Source organism: Protomyctophum bolini (assembly GCF_963924005.1).
Source record: "Protomyctophum bolini genome assembly, chromosome: 16".
Taxonomy (NCBI): Eukaryota; Metazoa; Chordata; class Actinopteri; order Myctophiformes; family Myctophidae; genus Protomyctophum; species Protomyctophum bolini.
The window spans coordinates 6,452,582-6,466,184 of record NC_137877.1 but is presented as its reverse complement, the minus strand read 5'-3'; the positions used below and the strand labels follow the sequence as shown (position 1 = coordinate 6,466,184).

Sequence of the window (13,603 nt, the reverse complement as noted above, 5' to 3'; positions counted from 1 at the left end):
AATGATACTAATTAAGGTTCCATTCCATTTAGTACAGCAGAGCCTTTTCAGTGAGCCAACATACACGTGCAATAGCAGCACCCTGACTTTGATCTGAATGGAATGCCACACCTGAGTTTACCCTACTATTGTATGTCTATTGTACATTTTACATAACCTTGCCTCAGCATTCCACAGCTTTCACAAATTCCCTCACACACCTACCTATATAAACATATGCCACACACCTGACACTGTACACAAACATTCACAAATCACAGTTCAGAGATAACAGAGACAGGGGTGGGAGCACAGCTCTTTCTGATTCATCTCCAATAAAAGATAAAATCACAAGTGTGCATATTATTAGTTTATCTACACATTTATTGAAAATGTACAGTACACATTTCATGACAATACATTTTCTCGATCTTTCTTATTACAAAAAACAAACCCCCAATTGAAATAAAATGTTAAACATCTGTTGTACAAGAGCATCTGAATGTTCCCAATCCTCTCAAATTAGGATTGCCTTTAATTGCTGTTATGATTCATGATATAAAAACATTAAATAGTGCATAAAATTAGAAAAGTAAAAAAACAAACAAAATAATTAGAAAAAAATACATTTCTGCCCGCATGCACGTGTGGGCACATACTGTATACATATACAGTGTATATATACATAACATATATGTATTACATACTTGTCTTCTACACATACTTCTTATATCTGACTGGTGTCTTTCCCTCTGAGAAATGACACATTTTAAAGCGTAGTCTAAGACGCTACTTCTACTTGTAAAAAAGGGGGAAAATGTACAAAAGGTACCACGCAAAGACTCTCACAGCTCAAACAACACAGAATACATTTATCCCCCACCAGACAAAAAACTTTAAATGAAAAATTATACTATTTTGGTACAAGACAGACAAGCATCGAGAAGACTTGCATGAATTATTCCAAAACAGGAGCATGCTTCATTAAACTGCAAAAATAACTAATTACATAATAGTGTAGACAGTAGTAGTAGTAGTAGTAGTACACATAAGTTTTAACCATATTTGTCCTTCAGAAATGTTCAACACAAACTTATATCCTTAATCTGAACTTGGTACATCGTATGAATTCAAAGTACCTATTGTCTGTCTTCATTTTCACCTTTGTGGAAAACAGTCACAAGTGGAAGAAAACACAGAAAAGGCTTCAGATGACTACGCTGGTTCCACTACGGGAGCTTCTATCCTACAAGAGAAAGCAACAGAGAAAAGTCAAAAGCAAGTAAATGAGGTTGAGAGACACACAGAGACAGAGTGTGGCAGAGAGAGAGAGAGAGAGAGAGAGAGAGAGAGAGAGAGAGAAGCAAAATAAAGAAAATACATACAAAATGTTAAGATGTACTGGACAATATGTCAGTGTGTATTTGTGCAAGATCAACTCATATATACTCATGTGTAGTAGGTCTTACAGAAAGGCGATCGTAGTTCCTTCTATCGCTGTGGCGACCAGGCTGGACGTCGATGGCTGAGTAACTGGGAGGTTTCTCTGGCCAGTCCTTCCCTTTGCCTTTACGCCCTGCTCCTCTCCTGCTATCCTCTTCGTCAGAGCTCCAGGACCCTCGCCGACGCTGCGGGGGCGTATAGCTCCTGTCCCGTCTCGGTGCAGAACGACGCAGTTCGTCCATCAGGTCGTCGCGACTACGGGAGCGCGGCGCGGACCCGCCGCTTCTCCTCCCCCTCTCATTTCTCCCTCCTCCCGCGCGTGTCCCACCTCTTCCTCCTCCTCCTCCTCCTCCTCGGATCTCCCAGTCAGAGTCGGACTCGCTGTAGCCTCGCAGGATCCCCCGGCGGGGCGAGGAGGGATCTCTGCTCCCGTGGCCGTCGCGGTGGTGGTGAGCTCCTCCACCACCGACGGTGCGACTGGAGCTTCCGCTGGAGTGGTTGGACATGCGGTTGCCGCCGCCCACCCTGGTCCCCTCTCCTTCTCTGGGCGCCCTGCGCGAGGAAAAGCTCGACCCGCGTTGGACGATAGGCGGCAGGGTTATCACCCTTCTTTCCAGCCCTCTCACCCCCATCTCGTCCAGCGCCGACAGCATGCTGGGAGGCCCCGCGGAGAAGGGCACCGCCTGGGCGGTGTGCTGAGGGTGAGGTTGTAACGGGGGCAGGTGCTGCACGTTGTTGGGAAGCATCAGAGGCGCCCCGACGTCCATTCCCCTCACTTGGTGCTCCAGGTAATCCAGCACCTGATTGGTGCCTTGGAAACTGTCGCGCGCGCTGCCGTTGTGGTGAAAGGCGTGTGGTGGTGGGGGAGGGGCCTGCTGCAGGTGGTGGTGGCTCATCATGGGTGCCGGGCCCATAGGACCCATAGGACCCATAGGACCCATAGGACCCATGGAGAAGTTCTGCTTGGAGGGGTACTCTGAAAATGAGTCTGGAACGACATCATTGAGTGAAATGGTTGATTTCATACTAAAAACAATAGTATAGAGATATAATACACTTAACTCATTTACACCTGAGAGCAGATTCTACAAATGTCTTCTAAATCATGACAGTTTTCTGAAATACCTATGTTTCTATGTCAGTGATTTTCAAACTATTTCATGTCAGGGACCCCATTTAATTGGCCGTGGACCCCAATCTCAAAATATGTTGTTCCAGGGACCCCCCCAGAAGCAAAGATTTGAGTTAAAAACGTTCGCTCTGAAAGATATATTCAAAGATCTGACAAGCTCGTATCGCGGCACTCGGTGCCACACTACTTTTTAATAGCTAAAGTACTATAACATAATGCTCAAAACACCAAAAGGGGTTCCCGCCTGGGACACATTTCCATAAAGTATGCCCTGTGATAGTGGCATTAAGACCATCACTTCTGGATACGTATGTGTCCTTGCAGGCATATCACTAAATTGTGTACCATCCCTATGCTGACTGACTCACCTTTCCCATTAAGGTCAATTTATACTTTGCGCAACAAGCGTCAAAAGACACTACGTGTTTCACAATGTTCTGAGTTTTGAGCGTTCATACTGTCGGCCACTCGCCGAGAGTATTGCTAGAGAATGTTACCAAGGAAGCGATATTGTTATAAACTGTTCATGCATCTCCGTCATAACAGAGTCATCACCAATCACAGAATGGGACACACAGAATGGGACACGCAAAGCATGCATTTAACTTGTCTGCCTGAATAAAAGAAAATACTACTGAGGGCAGAGACCTGCCCACTCACCTTAAAACTACAGTGTAAAGAAGAAAGAATGTCACCTGTACCTGAGTATAGTACTGGTACTCCATGGGAGGAAACGTTGGAACTAATGGGAGCATAGAGGGGCTGTCCATGGAGCCATGGTGCCATGGCCTTCTGAGCATCCTTTAACATTCGATGCTGCATCACCGCTGGAGCAAATGGAGAAAAGGTGTCAGCTTGGCTGATAGCGTGATATCATATGGACACCAACATGAACTCGGGGGTGCATACTGTATCATATCTCTTAATGAATTAGGTGCTCCCCCTCTCAATAGTCAACAGTCGACAGAGATTTGATTCGAGCAGTCAGGGTTTATGCATGTTGATTTCTTCCCAATAGGAGTGAAGTTTCACCTACTGCTAAGTTTGTCTATCTACTTCCAATAGTCCAATAGTAGAATTGTCTATCTAATTCCAATTCAAAATAAAACCTTCAGTTTGTTTATTTTCAGCTTTTGGACAAAATGAACACTGTGAATTTGGTGTCACGGTGTCACAATCTCAAACAATCCATGGTACAGGTAGTCAGGTCCATCTGACATATAGAGATGTGTTGACTAGTAATATTAATTATTATTATTATTACGTTTCCAATAGTGTATTAAATAAAAGTAGCTTATTTTGAAATCTGCCCAGTTTTGAGAGAAAATCCAATTTCTATTGAAGCCATCATCTTGACCCTGGTCAAAGTAAACAAAACAACTACAGTACACACAATCTGCACCCAGTCTGATGCAGTCTGCCATCATTATGTAGTTGCCTTACCAGATGTATTGATTTTACATGTTTAAAGTTTACTATCCAAGTTTCCAACGTGGTATAAAATCACACTGAAACGCTCGCAAATGTGGGATACTTTGACATAAAGACCTATAATGTGTATCAAAGAAATCGTCAAATATTAGCATTAAAATCCTGAATCTTATTTGACTAATTGAGGATGGATGGAGAAAACAGGGTCAAAGGTGTAATGTGCTGCTAAATTCATCAGATGGCACTAATGAGTCCCTCTATTACACATACTGTAACTGTTCAAGTCAGTATTTAGTACTGGAATGTACTGTGGCTGTATTATAACTTTGCATGTATAACTTCTTGTATAATTTATTATGATCCGACTAGACTTAGATTATTCGTAGGTTCAGGTTCTGTTTATTGTAGCCATGTACTGTGGGCTATTAAGTTAATGTTTACGATGTGTTTTGGTTTGTTTTCCTTTTTATTCCTATAAAAGGACATAGACTAAACCCCCAAAAAACTGTATCAACCAAAGTTATTATTAAACATCACCAGAACCATTCTTTTTATGTCCTTTTATAGTTTTCTGACCGACACATTCAGTGTTGGTTATCCATAATCCACTTGACCACGTCTGCAACTAAGCAGATAGCAGTGTTGTTTTTGGCAGCAAAATTAGATTTTAGTTTTAGTCATGGTCTCTTGAAAAGTTTTCATTTAGTTTTAGTCACATTTAAGTCACCTGGAATGTCTTAGTGTTAGTCTAGTTTTAGTCGACTAAATGTCATGAGATTTTACTCGACTATATCTACGGTTGATTTAGTCGACTAAAATGTATTTCGATGCCGTCTAAAGGCTGATTTTACGCTTGCTGAAAATAGCCGATCTACAAGCTTGGCGCATTGTGAGCTTGTAGTGTAAAATGACTTATACTGGATCTCTTGTCCACTAGTCCCTTCCTAACATTTTAGTCTAGTTTTTATTTATTGACGAAATTGTCGATATATTTAGTCTTAGTTTTAGTCACCATAGCTTAGTTTCCATTTAGTGAAAAAAAAAAGGTAGTCGACGGACATTTTTAGTCTTAGTTTCAGTCGACAAAATCAACACAGGCAGATGCAGTCCATTGACCTCGCCTACCCACCCAGTGTCAATGTGTGTGGGGTGGGCCGGTTTTAAAACATGACCGTGTTTACCTTTCTCTGGGCAACAGCATGTCTGTGGGCAACAGGGACAGCGCACATAGCAGCAGCACTTCTGTGGGCAGCACTGGCAGCAGCATATGCAAAACACCATGAGCAGCAGCAGGCAGCCGATGATGATGAATAAGACAGTCAGCCAATCTGGAAGAGTATTTGAGGTCAAGGGTCATCATCACCATACAAATGCTATCAACAGAATAACCCATTTAGGCCTGACGTCGACATTTCTAAAATGTCTTCTAAATCGTGACAGTTTTCTGTCAGGATTTGTGCCACATTTTCACGATTTTTTCAAAAAGAATTCAATAGCTAAATTATAACATAATGTTTAAAAAACCGAAAGGTGGTTCCCGCCCAAAAAGGGATAATTCAAAACCACACGGTTCAAATCTATTCACTAGCAGTGTAGTAAATCATTAGATTACAAAGACTGCCAAGTTACATCTGAAACTCTATCCTACTTTTTGTAATGCCTAACTTACGGTAAACAATGAGCTTGACTTCACGATCCGAGTCTCCTGTGGTGTCACCGGGAGCATCAATGGAGCAGTAATACACGCCGTTATCCCACCACATGACCTCGGTAATGACTAGATCAGCCTCTGTTGACAATATGGAAACAGAAAAAACAGACAAACAAACAAACACAAAGTTTTACCACTATGTTTGTCCTTGTAGTTGCTTTTTCATATGCTCAAGGGCCATATAACTTTTCTCTGTTGGTGTTTCACTGTAGGCATTTAGTAATGGTCCATTGGTCCACTCATTCCTTATAGTATTGTAATGAATCGCAAATGATTATCGTCAAAATTTAATATTGAACTGTGTTAAAGATAAATGTAGGTATGTAAATGTATGTAAATAGAGGCTTGATTGTCCCGGGCGGCTGGTGTAGCCGTCTGGGCACCTTGGCTGGTAATCCAGTCTGGCAGTGTGCCGCAGGTTCGACTCCTGATTCCGACGGCCTTTACTGCATGTCATCCCCCCAATCTCTCTCCCCATTTCCTCAGCCTACTGTATACCTATCCCTCTATAAAATAAAACAAAAGGCAAAAGCCACAAAAAATATGCAGTAATCCTGATCTCTAAACTGCCTCCCCCTGGCCAGCCGGGGCGCCTGATGGAGGGGAAAGGAACTGGTTGGAATAACGTGTTCGTCCAACCAGGGAAGGAGCAACTTGGACACTCAGGCATGAAGGAAGCATGAGTTCAAGTCCGTTGCTCTCCCCATGTCCCCCATATATGGGGACTAGGTTGGCGGAGGGTGTGTAGAGCCCAGGATCACATTAGATAATTGACACAGGGGTGAAAATGGGTTACAAAATCGTGGGATAAAAAAAAAAAAAATAGAGGCTTGATGACAAATAGTTGACATTAAGAATAGATTGTGATTGTGATTCTAATCCAAGGAAGAAGAAAAAAGCCTCACTGTTTTGAATGGTTATCTTGCGCTCCCGATACTCTGCACCCAACATGGCCTCATTAGTGCCCCTCTTCTGGATCACGGTGCGAACGGTACGCTGGCGGTCGGGGCAGTCGTTGGCTGGGTCCTGACCCAGCTGCAGAGAAGCCTGATAGGCTTCAGAGGGAGAACAGAGGACGATGGAAAATATTGTTATTATTATAATTTTACATCTCACATCGCCCAAAGATCATTTACACTTACCATGCTTAGCATACAAACATATGACCACATAAACCAGTTTAGAGCAGGGCAGGGGTTCTTAAGGCTCATACATACTCCAGGTTTTGGTGATCGCTTATCACCGCAGTGTAGTTTTTAAAGGGTTGGAAAACTACACCATTAAGGCCTATTCATAGTCTGGATTTTCGGTGGTGAGGTGACCACCGCTCTGGTAGTGAGCTGACCACCGTAGCTGAAATAACGTTGAGCGGTGGTGAGTAAAAACAGAGAGAAGGGCTGGAGCGGTTCACTGATTCTTCTGTCTTAGAAGTTTGGTAAACCACAGGGAGGCGGGGTCAATCCTTAAGGACATCACCGCGACTCCGCGAGTATGATGGCCTCAACTCTTATCACCGTTTTAGGTGATAAGCTATCACCTAAAACACTGATAACCTATCACGAAAAACTGGAGTATGTATGAGCCTTTAAAGGGGGGTCTAGGATCCCCCAGGGTTCGTTGGGGGGGTTCCAGGCAGTCACAAAGAAAATGAGTTAAAAGTTTTCACAAATTCTTTCCACAATTATTCAAAAATATCAATGTGTCCTTGCACACTGAGTGCGATGCGAATTATTTCAATTAGTTGCAATGTTTTCTCAGAACGAATTTGAGTGGAGCAGCGGAGGTTGATCTGATCATTTTCAAACATGATATTGATATTTATCTGCATCGCTATACTGTATGCCTGGAACAGCACAACGGGTGAAAGACAGATGCAAGGGAGGGGGCAATGCCGTCAGCACGCTGAGCACGCTGATCACACACACACACACACACACACACACACACTGACATTCCAAGAATATCTATTATCGCTATAATGTATCCCCTTAAACTTTTATAGCCTATAACTTGCCTCAGTTGCCTGCATGGTATTCCTTGGTATTCCAACCAAAATGTGTAGGCTACAGTAGCCGATGAAACAACACTTTTCAGTTTGCATTGATGAGAGACATATCACGTATATAGCTCTCTCTCGCTCTCTCTCTCTCTCTCTCTCTCTCTCTCTGTCTGTCTCTGTCTCTGCCTCTCTGTCTCTCAGTGTTGCATGCGCTGCTGCCTCACCCGCTCGGGCTTTTCATAAAGTACTTTCTCTTCAACGAGATGATCAGTGGAGATCATGTTGGTCTCGAAGGGCTCAGCACTGCTCAAAGGGTCAAAGACCATGTGAAAGACGGATAGAATCGACCCCAGTCCGAAAGCTTTTTATACGGACGCAATATTCGGCGGCACATGTGCAAACGTGATTGACATGACGTGAGGTCGACTATTGTTTTCCGTGCTCCGAAAAATGCGCTCTGTGTGCAAAACTGTGTGCAACAATATGACTGAGTGCAGGTTGCAAACAAGTTAGCAGCAGATCTTAATACGTGCTGAATTACTTACATGAATTACTGCCATAGTGCAACTAACATTAGCTAATGTGTGTGTGTTCTGTGCCAGCTGGCGAACGTGTTCCCCAGTGGCCTAATAATTCATAAAACATCTGAGGCTAAACGTATCTTGTACCTGGCTGGCTCATAAGTGGCTGAGTTATATGGTGATTAAATTAACACTAAAACAGTTGAAAATCCACCAAAGCGACAACAAAAAAGTCTCCCCAGCTGTAAATGTAATTGGCTGTTAAAGGACAATTCCATACTAAAAGGCTTTCTTACCTTTCTTTGTAGTTGTTACGTCCCCATCAAAGAGGTCCAGGTGTTATTTTGTGCAAAAGCTCCTTATTGGCTATTTCCCCTACCATAAGCCCTAAATGAATTGCATTGAATTGAATGGGATGTATGGGGTGTTGTGCTAATTCGCTTATTTCCATCAAAATAAGTAGTAAAGTGTGCCGCTTGGGTTATTATTTACATTATGAAGAGAGGATATATACAAAGAAATTATAATTTTGAGCGATGGAAATAAGCAAATTAGCACAACACCCCATACATCCCATTCAATTCAATGCAATTCATTTAGGGCTTATGGTAGGGGAAATAGCCAATAAGGAGCTTTTGCACAAAATAACACCTGGACCTCTTTGATGGGGACGTAACAACTACAAAGAAAGGTAAGAAAGCCATTTAGTATGGAATTCTCCTTTAAAGTCTTGTGTTGCTCACAATAAATAGTTGATAAGACCATCCCAGTCTTTCAGAATGTTCTCAAATACAGTATTTGTGGATGGATGCATGGATTACAGTATAATAATAACATAATAATAATAAATAATATGGTCCCCAGTCCAGTTGGGTACTGTATTCGAATGTGAAATGTGTCCTCTGCCTTTAAACCATCCTAGCCATTTAGGAGTAGTGGGCTCAAGTTCAGGTGCAGTGCCCAGAGAGCAGTTAGGGCGTAAATGGTAAATGGTGCATTTTATATAGCGCCTTTATCCAAGGCGCTTTACATAGGTTGTGCATTACATTCACCCATTTGACACACACATTCATAGTTCATACACCAATGGCAGTGGAAACCATGCAAGGCACCAACCAGCACATCAGGAGCAATTAGGGGTTCGGAGTCTTGCTCAAGGGCACTTCCGACACTAGCTCTGGGGGAGCCCGGGTTCGAACTGCCAACCTTGCGGTTGCCATCCGCCCAATCTACCCCTGAGCCACCGTGGCTTAGACACCTGACCATGGTGTCTATTGGTCAGGTACACTTCGACACACAGCAGGTGGTAAACCCAGGGACCTTCAGTTTCCCAGATGGCCTACCTACAGTATCCACTCAGCTATGGCCTAGGGCCCTAGGCAGATGTCGTGTACCAGAACACCACAGACTCTCATCTTAATGATAACTATATATAACTCCCTGTGTGCAGGTTTGTGTTGAGATGTCCATATGATACTCATCACTGCTTCATGTACAACTCACTCAATTGGCTGCAGCCTAAATCAAGAAGGCAATTACATTGGTTTCTCTTCATTTTATTATAAATGTTTTTATTTTATTTTTAAGTGTCCTTCTTACCTGAAGCAGTACTTGGCCCAGAGTCTACTACATCATATCCACTTAGACATCTACAATACCCTTACTCCAAAAATCTTCAACCAAGGACTCAACGGAGGTCTGCGCCCTCCATTTAAATTTAAATTCACAACTTAAAACATTTTTATATTCACAAGCCTTTTCATCACCGACATGATCTTGCACTTTTCCTTTTAGATTACTTTGTCCTATTTGCCTGTTGTTCTATTATTGACGTATTCTGCACTGAATTGTATTGTATTGTATTGTATTGTATTGTATTGTATTGTATTGTATTGTATTGTATTGTATTGTACTGCACTATATTCTGCCTTGTGAAGCACTTTGGTACAATGAGAGTTGTTTTTAAATGTGCTATATAAATACATTTAATTTAATTTTATTTGATTTGATTTGAAGGTTGGACGGGGGTCTTTCTGTTATAAATCCCCATTTGATTCACTTCACTTTTCAGGACATCCCTTCATTTACATCTTGAGTCACCTTGTTTATGCTTTTGAAGTACCAGTTATAACTTATAGCACATTTACCAATGCATTTGCACTTTCATTAACAGCTGATGATGTGGTGGTTGGTTGGTGAGGTGGGTGGGAGACGCTGAGCAAGCTGTCTGTGTATTTATGTATGTACTCATCTGTATATTGTCTGTATTGTACATTTTATGTATTTTGTTCGTGTGTCACGGGTCCCCAAAGAAAATGAGATGCTGCATCTCAACGGGCCATATCCCTTCATTAAAAATCTGAAAAAGATCTTTGCATTAGTGAGTGTGGGGGTGCTTATGTGGGGTGTCACGCCAAGACAGGTGTGTGCACGAGGCCTGGATGGAATCATAAACTAGACTGCACTGCACCACTACGTCCAACTCTATAAATGCAGTTGGGAAGCAAACCCTGAGCCCCCCCGTCCCCCCGTCCCCCAAATCCATCCCTGTCTTACCTGTGGAGTAGAACTCCAGTACAGGGTCTTTACAGAAGGATTTGTATCGCCAGGTCACCAGGACATCTTGCTGGTTAGCTGAGGTGGAGTAATCACAGCGGATGATCACAGAGGCAAAGAGGAACGTGCTCCTCTCTGTCTGGGGAACAATCACCTGGATGGAGAACACCTCTAATGGAAATAAGAGAGGGGGAGAACGTCATGTTAACAGTGCTCCCCTCTGTCTGGGGAACAATCACCTGGATGGAGAACACCTCTAATGGAAATAAGAGAGGGGGGGACGTCATGTTAACAACAAAACAACAAAACAACAAAACAAAAACTGCAACAAGACAACATTTCACATAACATGGACATAACGTACTAGACATAACACATGGATCATTGCATCATGGATTAGTGAAAACATGAACACTAACAGGTAGTCTCAAGATGAGAGGACAGCAAAGTTTTAAACAAATGAAAAGATGTTATTGAACGAATATGGACAGGTAGATTGTTCCAGTCACAAGGAGCTTTGAACATAAATAATAATAATAATGGCAGGTGCTCAAAGTGTTCATGTTTTCTTGTGTATGTTAGATAGGAATCTGACCAGACTGGTATTAAAGAACACTCATGTTAAACTACTCCCACTAGTAGTATATCATTGTCTCATCACCACCATACATGTAATTTTAGCTGTCAATCATCAGGGTCTTACGCTCTAAGCATTCTAGCATGGTGCTTTTATTCAGTAGGCTAGCCTACTGAAAAAAAGCTGTTGTATTAAAAGCCTAATTATGATACTAGTTAATAACATGTTACAGACCACTAGGCTATTGGCATGCCATCAGTGCCATGTGTGATTATTATTATTTTAGTATTCTTCAATAACCATTAAGCCAAATGGTCACGTGGCACAGCTCGGCCTTGTATTGTTTACAGCCTGTAATCATTAACTTGTAGGCATACTTTCACCATTTTTGCTCGTCTTCTTCCTTTATCGCTCGATGGAAGTATTTAACAGTCAGATACTCGTATTATATATTTTTGAAGGCCCATTTGGATGTTTTTAGATCCAATCAAGAAGAAGAAAAGCCTTACCTATTGGCAGGTAACCAAGGAGAAGCGCAACCGCAACGAATATCACATTTCCCATCTTGTTCTTCATGGCGACGCGGAAGCGCGTCTCACACTACTAAACTAACCCAAGGTTCGCCGATTTTCACCCATTATTGTGAACCTTTACATGGACACTTTGCATAGGTTCCGCTCTGCATACTATCTCTCTATACTCCCAATATCAATACAAGGTCCCTAAAACGCCTTGCACAGCACCGCCACCGAGAGACGAGTAGATTTCCACCTGTTGTTGGGACAACTTTCTCCGCAGACCGCAGGTCGGTCGGTGGAATCGACGAGTCACACCATCCCCCATCCCCCAGCTTCAGGTGACATCACCACTGACCCCGCCTCGAGTCGTAACAGGTGCAGAACTCGACTGCTGTCACGTCACCTACACTGAACACTAGATGGGACTGTGTAATAATCCCTTAGTGATTTCTTTTTTGTTCTTTTATTTTATTTTGTATTTTATTTTATTATTTTTTTGGGGGGGCTAAAACAAAAATGAAAGAATGCAATAACATAGCTACCACTGTATATCCACTTGTGGCTTTGGGATTTCTTTGCGCCTTCTGAATTAGAAGAGGACTAGGCTATTGATTGCAGATAATAATGATTTATTTTGTGTATAGGCCTACATTTAGACCAAGATGTGTCTGTATAGGCCTTTGTCTCCAGGCACAAAACTGAATCCAGAGGGATTTGAATATGAATTGAAAGATCCACTAGACATTTTTCAGAATAGATGCAGATCACCTAGTCTAAACACATGGCATTCATTCACCCTGGCAGACAGAGACAGAATATAAAGGTCCGTCCAGGGATAAGTAGGTGACGTATATAAGCTTTTGTGCAGGTCATTGTGTGGTTGTTTACATCTGCAGCTTTACTACCGTATTTATGCAAAACATGCTTGCCAGAGCTGAACTCAAGCACTCCTGTCAGCTCAACAGGCTGTACTCGAAAATGCCACATAATGGAACTGTTGGCCATTCTGTTGTGACTGGAGCACATTTCATTTCATTCTGAACCTTTTGCGAGGGTCCAGAATCTACCATAATTTCCTTCCTGGTATTGTGATGTCAGCATGTGGGAAGGATGCATCTTTTATATCCTGTGTCCTGTTATCTTCTACTTTAATGTTTGTATATTTTGTCATGGATGTATTCCATTCTTTTCCTCTTATTATATACTATTCTAAACTAATAAATATGTTATAGTAAGCTCTGAAATTTACAATGGCCCAACTATTTTCAAAATATATACCGCAGATTTTTAGTTGGTTGTGTGTATAGTGTCAGGTAACAGGAAATAGTCGATCTGCAAGCTCACAACGCATTCGATGCCATTTGTAACCTTTGGCTATTGTCCACGACACTGGCACGCAACTGAGCATAAATCAGGCTTTAGATTCATACCTATACATGTTACTTGTACTTGACACAAGTGTGCACACCGAGTGAGTATAGTTTACTTTAGATGAAGGTAGTGAGCAACACTGGTGTGTATTTAGCTGTGTATGTTTGATAAGCAGTGATAAAGAAAAACACAAAGCACACAATGCTATCACACGCATTATCAGACATTAACCACACACAGACACAATCTCTGTCAGACAATAGGTGTTTTATATCAAAATCAGTGACGTAAAAATTGTTATATAGCAATATCGTATATGGCACAGTCTCATAGCCCACCACTTAGCCTATAGACACTAGAGGCCA

General features: G+C 42.1%; 1 protein-coding gene across 1 annotated transcript; it reads right to left on the bottom strand.

Annotated features, from left to right (window-relative positions):
- Positions 1-342: 342 nt before the first annotated feature.
- Positions 343-12,170, bottom strand: LOC308330526 (immunoglobulin-like domain-containing receptor 1). Its single transcript, XM_080785419.1, has 8 exons — positions 11,859-12,170; positions 10,773-10,943; positions 6,602-6,751; positions 5,655-5,774; positions 5,167-5,313; positions 3,256-3,381; positions 1,449-2,410; positions 343-1,225 (listed from the first exon to the last, which is right to left on the bottom strand). The coding sequence occupies exons 1-8, from the start codon at positions 11,923-11,925 to the stop codon at positions 1,187-1,189; spliced, it is 1,782 nt and encodes a 593-aa protein (XP_080641545.1). The 5' UTR covers positions 11,926-12,170; the 3' UTR covers positions 343-1,186.
- Positions 12,171-13,603: the final 1,433 nt, after the last annotated feature.